Source organism: Rhodnius prolixus, unplaced genomic scaffold (assembly GCF_049639745.1).
Source record: "Rhodnius prolixus isolate KJV_2025 unplaced genomic scaffold, Rpr scaffold_7, whole genome shotgun sequence".
Lineage (NCBI taxonomy): Eukaryota > Metazoa > Arthropoda > Insecta > Hemiptera > Reduviidae > Rhodnius > Rhodnius prolixus.
This window is the reverse complement of record NW_027411582.1, coordinates 38,369,858-38,380,909: the sequence shown is the minus strand read 5'-3', so window position 1 is coordinate 38,380,909 and position 11,052 is coordinate 38,369,858. Positions and strand designations below refer to the sequence as shown.

The 11,052-nt window shown below is 37.3% G+C and overlaps 1 protein-coding gene across 1 annotated transcript; it reads left to right on the top strand.

Annotated features, from left to right (window-relative positions):
- The first annotated feature begins 3,311 nt into the window (after positions 1-3,311).
- Positions 3,312-5,484, top strand: LOC141447594 (uncharacterized). The gene is made up of 2 exons (XM_074115303.1): positions 3,312-3,493; positions 4,968-5,484. Exons 1-2 carry the CDS (start codon positions 3,436-3,438, stop codon positions 5,345-5,347), a joined length of 438 nt encoding a protein of 145 aa, XP_073971404.1. The 5' UTR covers positions 3,312-3,435; the 3' UTR covers positions 5,348-5,484.
- The last annotated feature ends 5,568 nt before the right edge of the window (positions 5,485-11,052 follow it).

Genomic DNA, 11,052 nt, shown 5'->3' with positions numbered 1-11,052 from the left:
TTATTATTTTAATCAAACTTATTTAAGGGTAATTAATGGGCCCTGGGCAAAGCAACAATTGGGTGCCCCTTCTCGGTCTTTTAACATTATTAAGAAATCGTTACGTACGAGGGTCGTTTGAAAAGTCCGTGCAAAGTCAAAGAGATGGCGCGTATCGAGGTTATGTTTAGTTAGTAGCATCTCTTGGAAGAACACACACCAAGTTTCAGCCAGATCGGTCTATTTCTTTGTGTTTGGCATTCGTTTGAATCGAGGAAGTCGAGTGATTTTCAAAAAATGGACGAAAAAGAATTTCGTGTGTTGATTAAACACTGCTTTGTGAAAGGTAAAACGCCTCAGGAGACTAAAGAGAAGCTTGATAAACATTATGGTGACTCTGCACCTTCGATTAGAACAGTTTATAAGTGGTTTCAAAATTTTCGGAGTGGCCATATGGGCACAAGTGACGCTGAACGTTCTGGACGCCCTGTTGAGGTTACTACTCCAGAAATCATTGATAAAATCCATGATATGGTGATGGATGACAGAAAAGTGAAGGTGCGTGAGATTGCTAGTGCTGTGGGCATCTCGAATGAACGGGTACATAATATTTTGCATCAACATTTGGACATGACAAAGCTATCCGCAAGATGGGTGCCGCGATTGCTCACGCTTGACCAAAAACGAAATCGTTGCAAGGACGCTTTGCAGCTGTTCCAGAAGAATCCGCAGGACTTTAAGCGTCGTTTCGTCACTGTGGATGAAACATGGATACATCACTACACTCCTGAGACCAAAGAACAATCTAAACAATGGGTTACCAAGGGGGAATCTGCGCCAAAAAAGGCGAAGTCCGTTCCTTCGGCCGGAAAGATTATGGCGACTGTCTTTTGGGATTCGCAACGAATAATCCTCATCGACTATCTGGAAAAGGGTAAAACTATTACAGGTGCATATTATTCATCGTTATTGGACCGTTTGAAAACCGAGCTGCAAGAAAAACGCCCACGATTGGCCCACAAAAAAGTCCTTTTCCATCACGACAACGCACCAGCTCACACCTCAGCAGTTGTGGTCGTAAAAGTAATGGAAATAGGGTTCCAACTCGTTTCACATCCCCCCTATTCTCCAGACTTGGCTCCCACGGACTACTATTTGTTCCCCAATATGAAGAAATGGCTGGCGGGAAAAAGATTTTATTCAAACGAGGAGGTGATTGCAGAAACGAATGGCTATTTTTCAGACTTGGACAAATCCTATTATTCGGAAGGGATCAACAAACTAGAGCAGCGTTGGACGAAGTGTATAAGCCTAAAAGGAGACTATGTTGAAAAATAAAAAAGGTTTACCCCAAAAAATTAAGTAGTTTTTATTTTTGCACGGACTTTTGAAACGATTCTCGTACATCCACTTGAACGAGAAGGTATTGCTACCAATCACATTGATGATTTTAAGTCATATAAGGTCTTCCTGAGTCAGAAAAAGTTTTTTATTTTTTCAACAAATTTTCTTTGTGTTTGGTCAGCATAACTCCAGAAGTTGCAGAAACTTCCTATTGGCGCCACCATAGGACCGTATAAACTGGAAATTATCTACTAACCAATAGAAATGCTACTTTATTGAAACGATTTTTTTTAGCATACGCCATTTTGTCGACAAAAAGGATCTTCACGTTTTTCTTTAAAACTGAAGTTCTAATCGTACATACGAAGAACCAAAAAAACTTTTTTTTGAACATTCTTTCCAGAAAAATTAGGAGGATGAAGATTAGGTTTTCCTCCAGAGCAGCGTTTCCCAACCTTTTTTGGCTTGCGTACCACTTGGTAGTACATCATGCTAAATTGTACCACTTCGTAAAAATGATTGTATTCCGTGAAATTTGTTATTCCGAGTCTGTTATTTTATTCTTATCATCTTTATTTGCACAGAGATACCAATGTATCTGTTACAAAGGAGTTCAAGTTCAAGTTCACTTTATAAACTTTGAGTAAGATCTCATTTTTAAAACTTTATTAAATAATTAAAAATTGCGTACATATTTTTCTCTTCAAAACTATTAATTAATTTACAAAGTTCTTCTTTAGGATTGTTCCCAAATCTTCTAAATTAATTTCTTTTAAGCATTCCAACTACCTGTAAGTACCAATTAAATTTAATGTTGCTTGGATAGAGCTTACTCATTACAATCCAGTCTTTTTAAGCAGATCTTTACATTGTTATCAATTATCATTTACGTTTTCGGGTTTTGGAAAATACTCGCATGAAAGACAATTTAAATCCTATTAAATGTGCTATTATATTTTCCCATATATCTTGAGACAGACTAACCTTAATTACTGTGTACATATTAACAACTTTACTGTACAATATTATTAATTAAAATAATTTTTATGTATTATTGGTAAAAACGTTTCTATGATATTTTCATGCTTTGATTTTTTTTTTTTTTTAATTGTTTATGCCCGCCATTATTGATTATTTTTCGCGTACCACCAACCAGCAACTCGCGTACCACAGGTTGGGAAACGCTGCTCTAGAGTTTAGCTATTTTATGAGAAAAGTGTACAATTTTTGGCAGGATTAAACGTGTTGCGAAAAATCTGAATTTGATTAGAATAGAATAGAATAAACTTTATTAACATTTTAAGTATATACATGTGTACATAAGGAGTTCCAGTAAATACTATAACCTCCAATCTATTATTACAAAATCAAATAAAAAATAAAAAGCACAAATAAATATTGAGGGGAAAAACAATTAAAAACCCTCAGCCCTGAATTTGATTAAATTTTTTGAAGCGGAAGTACCTTTTTGAATGAATGAATTGTTTTCGTTTTTTACAATACTTCCGCCAATCGCTAAAAAGGGAAACGCTTCCCTCTTATTTGTCATTCAAGTTTCACGATTTTACTAATATTGGTTAGAATTAAATATGTTTCATGAATTCTGGAGTTTTGAAGGAAATGGATGAGTTAGAACCAGGAAATAGAGTAGTAAGAGAAACTCGTGTGGACGACACACCGGATGTTTGCCTCAGATTTCATCGAAAACATTCTTCCAAAATGATTTCCTGTACTTACTTGTAACCAACAAGTTTTGTTTTTTGAAATTATTGAATATTCTACGATTTAAGTTTTTTTTTTTCGAAATACTAAGTTGAAAGAATACCGGAAGTACGACTATGCAGAACGGATGTACCTATTAGTGAAGCTGTTTTTAATATTATACAACGGCAAGAGTAAGTCTCTAAAGAGTGTTCACAATAGATTATCCCACCTGGTATATTTCTAAAAATAAATTTTTTTATTAACATCACTCTTAGCAACTTTAGCAACATATGTAGACTCATTTGCTAGTTTCGTATTTGTAGTTTATTTATTAAAAAGATTTTTTAATTAATTTTTTTTTACTCGTTTAGCTTTTGTTTTGGATTTGTAATTTGAGTATTTTGTAAAATGGCGAACAGAAAGAAAGCGAAATCTGGAACGGTGACGAAAAAGCAACGCAAAGTTGGTGAGTGACGTCGTCTTTACAAAAGGAAGTAGAAATGTCCGATTCGAGTTGGCGACATTTCTACTTTCTACTGCTTTCGTCAGAGTAGAGTGTTGTAGTAACTACTTAGGAAAAACAGACTCAGCTACAAATTTACTAATCGTATTTAGACAATTTTATTGGTGACAAAAATTGCGAACTACGTCATATTTCCATCCGTTTTTAAGTCACCTGAATCCAAAAAAGTTTGTTTTTATTAATTTGTTTGTGTGAAGAAAATATCTCAAAAAAGAAAATCCTCAAGATGAAAATCTATATTTCAATTTGGACCTACGAGATGATTTCTCGACCGGTAGTACCATTTTATTGGCCGGATATTACGTAAACAGCTCCTCTTTCTTTTCTTTTCCTTTTAACTTGATGTTCGTATTGCAAACTGGGTTTGAATGCTCTCAGAGTTTGGAAAAGCTAACTGCTTCACACAAGATGTTGCATCTGGTCTAGGAGCTGGCTGAGCTTCATATGGGGAATTTCATAACGATGTGATGGATTAGCAATTCAGGTTCATTTGCCTGGAACCTGCTTATCGATAGGTGTATGGTTTCCGGAAGTTCACAGTCTTGGCAGCATTCATTCTTTTGTATGAGCTGTGTTTCCTGTTAACAGTCCACCTTTATTTTCATCAAACTTTTTGTACTTCATTTTGATCCTCAAGGGAAACGCGCTTGATGAAAAGCGAATGGAAATCAGTGGAAATTTTACCCTTATTTTCTAAACTTTCTCTAGTGATTCTGAGGCTGGTTCTCAACTGGATGATCATCTCAGTCCCGGCTGCTGCAGGAGTAGTCCCGTTAGATTAGATTAGATTAACCCAGGGCGGCCTCAAGGCCTACGCCACTGCGACCCCTTTGGATCTATTGTAGCTCCTCTTACTCTAAAGCTCACCACCCTCCAGACCTGTCCTTTTAATCAGTCTCTTGATGCTGGAGAGCGGCTCTTGGGGTAAAGCTTGGGCCTTGGTTTTTTCTCCCCGAGAAGTAACATCCTTAGCCGTACGAGCCCCTCACACAGGACACAACACGTGCAGTGCCGTTTCCTCCTCTTCCTGATAGAACCTGCAAAGGCTATCATCTGCCAGGCGCCCATGCGATGCATGTGTTTCCTGAGCCTGCAGTGGCCAGTAGGCCTACAATCGAGTAGTCTCGTTACTCTGTCATTCCCCAGTTCACTTCTAAGAGTAGTCATCTTGGAGCACCATGAAGAGGTAGAGATTCGATTCCCTCCCATTTTAGGGAACAGTATCCATTGAGACAATTTTTATCCAACAATTCTTCCCAAATTTATCAAACGTGGTATTACATTTTTAACGTTTAATTTTCAATACATTAATTAGTTAGGAAAATTTAAATTAATGACGTTAATTAGTTTGGAAAAATGCAATTAATGGGCATTTAAAATGCTAATGTTTTTCAATTATGAATAAATTTTCTTTTAGGTACGAAAAAGAATGCAATCACCAAAGACGTACTGGAGAGTATACTGCCCCAGAGTGTTGCAGTATTGGAGCCCAAGGATGAGAGAAACAGTACGATAGCCGAGAGAGAGGCAGTAACCCAAGACGCAGCCAGCACGTCACAACAATGGAATGAGCCGAAAACCACCGTATCCACAGTCACCAGTACAGACAAAGATACCTGTCCTTGGCCAGACTCGGAAATACTGGCGCCAATTGATACGTTCTTCTCGTTTATGTTGTCCTCGGTGAAACGATTATCGCCGGAAGATCAATACGTTGTGAAAAATCGTATATTTGCTTTAGTGAATGAAATGGAAGGAAAGTATTTAGATATGAACAGACTGTATGAGATGGCATGATTGGCGGTGATTACACTGATCAAGGTGGCATAGATTTGTTTAAAAAGAACTCAGAATTATTTCACAAATATTACAAAAAAATGGAAGGAGGAAATACAATTTTAATAAATCTGTGTTTTCATGTAGAAAAACAACAATTTTTTTTCACTTATACAACAGGAAGTAAGTGCGCGCGCGGAATTCCGTAATCTGAGGGTCATGTACGAGGAGGTCAGTCAATACTGAACTCTAACTAACTTTATTTATATGAAGATTAATAATAAAATGAAGAGTGGAGAGCCACACTAATACTAAGACATACATATTACGAGATATATCACATCTCCACCCTTCTTAACAATATTAAAATAAGATTATACTTATAAAACAAACTCATACGAGGTCTGTATATTAAGTAATGAGACTGATTTTTTAAAACTTTTTTATTCAAAAAGAATTACAATTCTATATTGTCACCTTCAAAATAACTTCCTTCTGAAGCCACCCAGCGCTGGAGACGTTTCTTCCACTCCTCATAGCAGTGCTCAAACACCGATACTGGAATAGCCTTCAGCTGGTCGGTTACAGTGAGGTTGAATGTTTTTAACTGTCCCAAAATGAGTTCCCTTGAGGTGATTTTTGCAACTTAGGGAAGAGATAAAGAGTCAGAAGGACTCAAGTCAGGCGAATAAGGAGGCTGGAGGAGCCACAGGAATGTTTTTACTGCCAAAAACTCTGGTTTATTGAAATTGCTGTATGACAAGGAGCATTACCCTTTTTCAGAAGTTTTTCAAGAACCTCTCGGTAAAAGTGTTGATTGACCGTTTTGACCTTGAGGTAGAAACTCTTTGTGGACGATTCCGTCGTGGATATCGAAAAAACAAATATCAGCATGCATTACGATCTTCGACTTCGCCATCCTTGCTTTTTTGGGCCTTGCAGAGGTTGAAGTGTGTGCCACTCCATGCTCTCTGGCGCTTGGTTTCTGGGTCGTACTCAAACACACCCAAGACTCGTCACCAGTAAATGACACTTGTGACTTTTTTTTTCTCTTCCCGAAGTTGGAAAAATCACCTCAAGGGAACACATTTTGGGACAGTCGAAAACATTCAAACGGCTGTAACCGACCTGCTGAAGGCTATTCCAGTATCGGAGTTCGAGCACTGCTATGAGGAGTGGAAGAAACGTCTCCAGCGCCGCTGTGTGGCTTCAGAAGGAAGTTATTTTGAAGGTGACTTTATAGAATTGTAATTCTTTTTGAATAAAAAAAAAATTAAAAAATCAGTCTCATTACTTAATTTTTAGACCTCGTAGATCAATTTTTAAAACTGTACGTCTGACCAGCGAGAGGGGGGAGCCTTAAAAAAGGGTAATTCCGGTGATAAACCCACACTCAAAACTCTATACGAATGCAGATGTTCTAAGATTTAAGAAAGGTCAATAAAATTTACATTTTGTAAAATTTGATAAAAAAGATTCAAAGAAGCTATAAAAAAAAATATCCCATTTTAGCTCAGTAATAATAATTTTACAACATGCCTGAGACAGGTTTGCCTTTAGTTCAATATTAGGGATATTTTTGGTGTTACTATTGAAAGATAAGGTGGTAGTAAGTATTACTTCCTGGCCTGCAACCTAAAAACACTTAAAAGATTTAAACCACTTATATTATCTGGCACTTAACAGACCGTGAGCCTTTAACCTTCCAGCATACTCCCGGCTGCGTGCTTTGTGCTTATCAGCTGCTTTACAACTCAGACTGTAATTGTGCGGATTTTCTTCTTTTTTTTTTTTTTTTTTTGGAGTTTTCTCTGAATATGAAAACTGTAGTTTCCGCTAATTGCTAACTAGCAGAAAGTTCGATATGTCGCTTAGACGACGTCAAAGAACGCCGGAAATCCTCAACCGGAAGTGGGTACTTTACTGTATCGATCTTTTTTTAGTATTTTAAGTTTTCCCCACAAAAAAACGGGGCAACTTAAAACGATTTTCTGTAAACATTATGTATTGATTACAAAATAAATACAGTGCAACCTCGATTAATCGGCCCTCGGTTAACCGGGAATTCGCGGATTAACCGGGATCATGTTGAGTCATCATAAGAACACCTCGGATCCGGCGCCCAAAACAAAAGTCAATTTTCGGTGGCGACAGGAAAAATTTTTTTTTGTCTTCCGATGTAACATAATTGTAGGCGGGGCAGCAACTCTTTTATACCTGATTTTCTTGAAGGGTCCATTATGTATGTATGTAAATACCCAAAATATGGTGCTTTTAGTACTGAATTTCTTGGGATATACCACGGTCTTATAAAAAATCTCGCTCGTCTCGCCCAATCGATGGAGGGAAACGTTAATCGAGAAGACATTTTGGGAGTGGTTCGATAGTGAATAGAGATGCTCCACAGTTTGCCATGCCCTAGTCCTGAAGAAATCTTCCAGAACATCCGAGAAGACCAACCGGAAAGGAAAGGAAATCGATTGGAGTCGTTTAAAAAAAAATCACTACAGGACGGAATAATCGATTTATTAAAGTGTGATTTTCGGTTGACTGATTTTCTGTCCAAAAGGTTATGGTCAGTTTCTGTGGTGGTATTTAGTCGGAAAAAAAAATTTGAACTATTTCCGTTACGTTACTATGGAAATGAAGATAAGTTTTGGGTGATTAGTGAATGAAGTGGAGGAGTTAGGGGGAATTGTCTTCATAGCATGAATGAATGACTAAACTAAATAGTAAATAATAATAACCTCTTTATATAACCCGCTCCAGGCAACCACAACGACTTAATAAATACAAATGATAGTTCCAGAAAGAGTAGGTGATGGGGGGGGGGGATGACGTGTGGCAATCATCAACTAAATCATGGCGACCAGACCGCCGGAGTAGTGCGCGACACAGTGGAGTGTGGCGTTAGCACACAATGGGTGTTAGTTAAGAGGGCCTGGCTATAGTCGTGACGATAGTGACTCAGTCGGCTGGAAAACCTGGGAAGCGAGCTCTCCAAGCTCCCCAGGGTGGAGTTCTCTGGATAATATCGCAGACGAATCCAGAACAACCGGGAGGTGTGCCCACATTGACACTTTACGCTGCACAAAGCGCCTCTATTATCCTGCATTGTCAACAATAATTACGTCATTTACATACTCTAGGGCATGATGTGTACAGGAAGATATCTTACCGCAGCATCCTTAACTTCCTACTCACCCGACTTCCTCTTAAATCATCTTTAAACATGGAATTTTTACTATAAAGAAAATTCGGTTCCAATATTTAAAAAAAAAACATGTTCACTATAAGTACATTCGTTCTCGTATTATCACACTTCCGGTAAAAGGATAAACTTTAACGCGGATATCCGGTATGCATTTTATTAATGGAAACATTATTCAGCGCCGCGGTAGCCGAGCGGTTAAAGGCTAGACCCGCAATGCTAAGATGTGTTGTTGGTTTAGTGGGTTCGATTTCCCTGGTCTAGGTCTTGGATTTTATTTAATGGTTAATATGAGAAATTTATAGTAAAGTATGTTAGGGTGGTTATAGGCTAGACCCGCAAAGCTAAGATGTATTGTTGGTTTAGTGGGTTCGATTCCCCCGGTTTAGGCCTTGGATTTTATTTAATGGTTAATATGAGAAATTTATAGTAAAGTATGTTAGGCGGTTATAGGCTAGATCCGCAAAGCTAAGATGTATTGTTGATTTAGTGGGTTCGATTCCCCCGGTTTAGGCCTTGGATTTTATTTAATGGTTAATATGAGAAATTTATAGTAAAATATGTTAGGGTGGTTATAGGCTAGACCCGCAAAGCTAAGATGTATTGTTGGTTTAGTGGGTTCGATTCCCCCGGTTTAGGCCTTGGATTTTATTTAATGGTTAATATGAGAAATTTATAGTAAAATATGTTAGGGTGGTTATAGGCTAGACCCGCAAAGCTAAGATGTATTGTTGGTTTAGTGGGTTCGATTCCCCCGGTTTAGGCCTTGGATTTTATTTAATGGTTAATATGAGAAATTTATAGCAAAGTATGTTAGGCTGTTATAGGCTAGACCCGCAAAGCTAAGATGTATTGTTGGTTTAGTGGGTTCAATTCCCCCGGTCTAGGTCTTGGATTTTATTTAATGGTTAATATGAGAAATTTATAGTAAAGTATGTTAGGGTGGTTATAGGCTAGACCCGCAAAGCTAAGATGTATTGTTGGTTTAGTGGGTTCGATTCCCCCGGTTTAGGCCTTGGATTTTATTTAATGGTTAATATGAGAAATTTATAGTAAAGTATGTTAGGCGGTTATAGGCTAGACCCGCAATGCTAACATGTATTGTTGGTTTAGTGGGTTCGATTCCCCCGGTCTAGGCCTTGGATTTTATTTAATGGTTAATATGAGAAATTTATAGTAAAGTATGTTAGGCTGTTATAGGCTAGACCCGCAAAGCTAAGATGTATTGTTGGTTTAGTGGGTTCAATTCCCCCGGTCTAGGTCTTGGATTTTATTTAATGGTTAATATGAGAAATTTATAGTAAAGTATGTTAGGGTGGTTATAGGCTAGACCCGCAAAGCTAAGATGTATTGTTGGTTTAGTGGGTTCGATTCCCCCGGTTTAGGCCTTGGATTTTATTTAATGGTTAATATGAGAAATTTATAGTAAAGTATGTTAGGCGGTTATAGGCTAGATCCGCAAAGCTAAGATGTATTGTTGATTTAGTGGGTTCGATTCCCCCGGTTTAGGCCTTGGATTTTATTTAATGGTTAATATGAGAAATTTATAGTAAAATATGTTAGGGTGGTTATAGGCTAGACCCGCAAAGCTAAGATGTATTGTTGGTTTAGTGGGTTCGATTCCCCCGGTTTAGGCCTTGGATTTTATTTAATGGTTAATATGAGAAATTTATAGTAAAATATGTTAGGGTGGTTATAGGCTAGACCCGCAAAGCTAAGATGTATTGTTGGTTTAGTGGGTTCGATTCCCCCGGTTTAGGCCTTGGATTTTATTTAATGGTTAATATGAGAAATTTATAGCAAAGTATGTTTGCTAGTCGCCTCCGTCCACGACACCTAATTCGGTAGTTAAACGTAAAGCCCGCCTGAAAAAATAGGCAATTACTTTACTTTTTACTTTACATTATATAGACTGACAGAAAGACAGAAAGGAGAGCTCCTAACAGTCTTTTTCTGGTGAAAAACTAAATAGCAATTATGTGATATTTCTATTCTGGTTAACCAGATTTTCTCCAACATACTGTGCGTCTTCCTAGTTGTAAAGAAAACAATTTTATTAAAATTTCAAATTCTCCCAATAGAAATCCGTAAACTAGTAACATTTTCTTTTATGAGTAAAAGAGAAAAGTTACAAATTTACGAAGAAAAACTGGAAAATGTTATCAATAAAGCGTTATTTCCGGTCAACTAATCTATTTCAAATTTGGTATTTTGGTTAGACATTCAGTTCTTAGTAATAATATGTACAGTTGACGTAAGATGAGATTTAAAAGGAAGCCTAACTATACACTTCCTCCCGGAAGTGCTCTTAATTGAATTTTTATGAAAGAATATAGTTGAATTTAGAAATTTGTTCAGTAGAGTGACATTTCCGGGTCTGACGGATGTTAACTGGATTAAACATCCGATTTAAAGTCTGCGATTTTCTTTTTCTTTTTTTTTTGCAGTAATGGTGAAAATATACCAAAAACTTCGCTTGTTTTTCCGTATTTAATTTTTGTTTCAAAAATATCAA

What these genes read in the sequence shown, in the direction of transcription:
- LOC141447594 (XM_074115303.1), top strand. Translation starts at nt 3,436, where the DNA reads ATGGCGAACAGAAAGAAAGCGAAATCTGGAACGGTGACGAAAAAGCAA. An exon ending in GAAAAAGCAACGCAAAGTTG is followed by an intron (nt 3,494 to 4,967) that starts GTGAGTGACGTC and finishes ATTTTCTTTTAG; the next exon opens with GTACGAAAAAGAATGCAATC.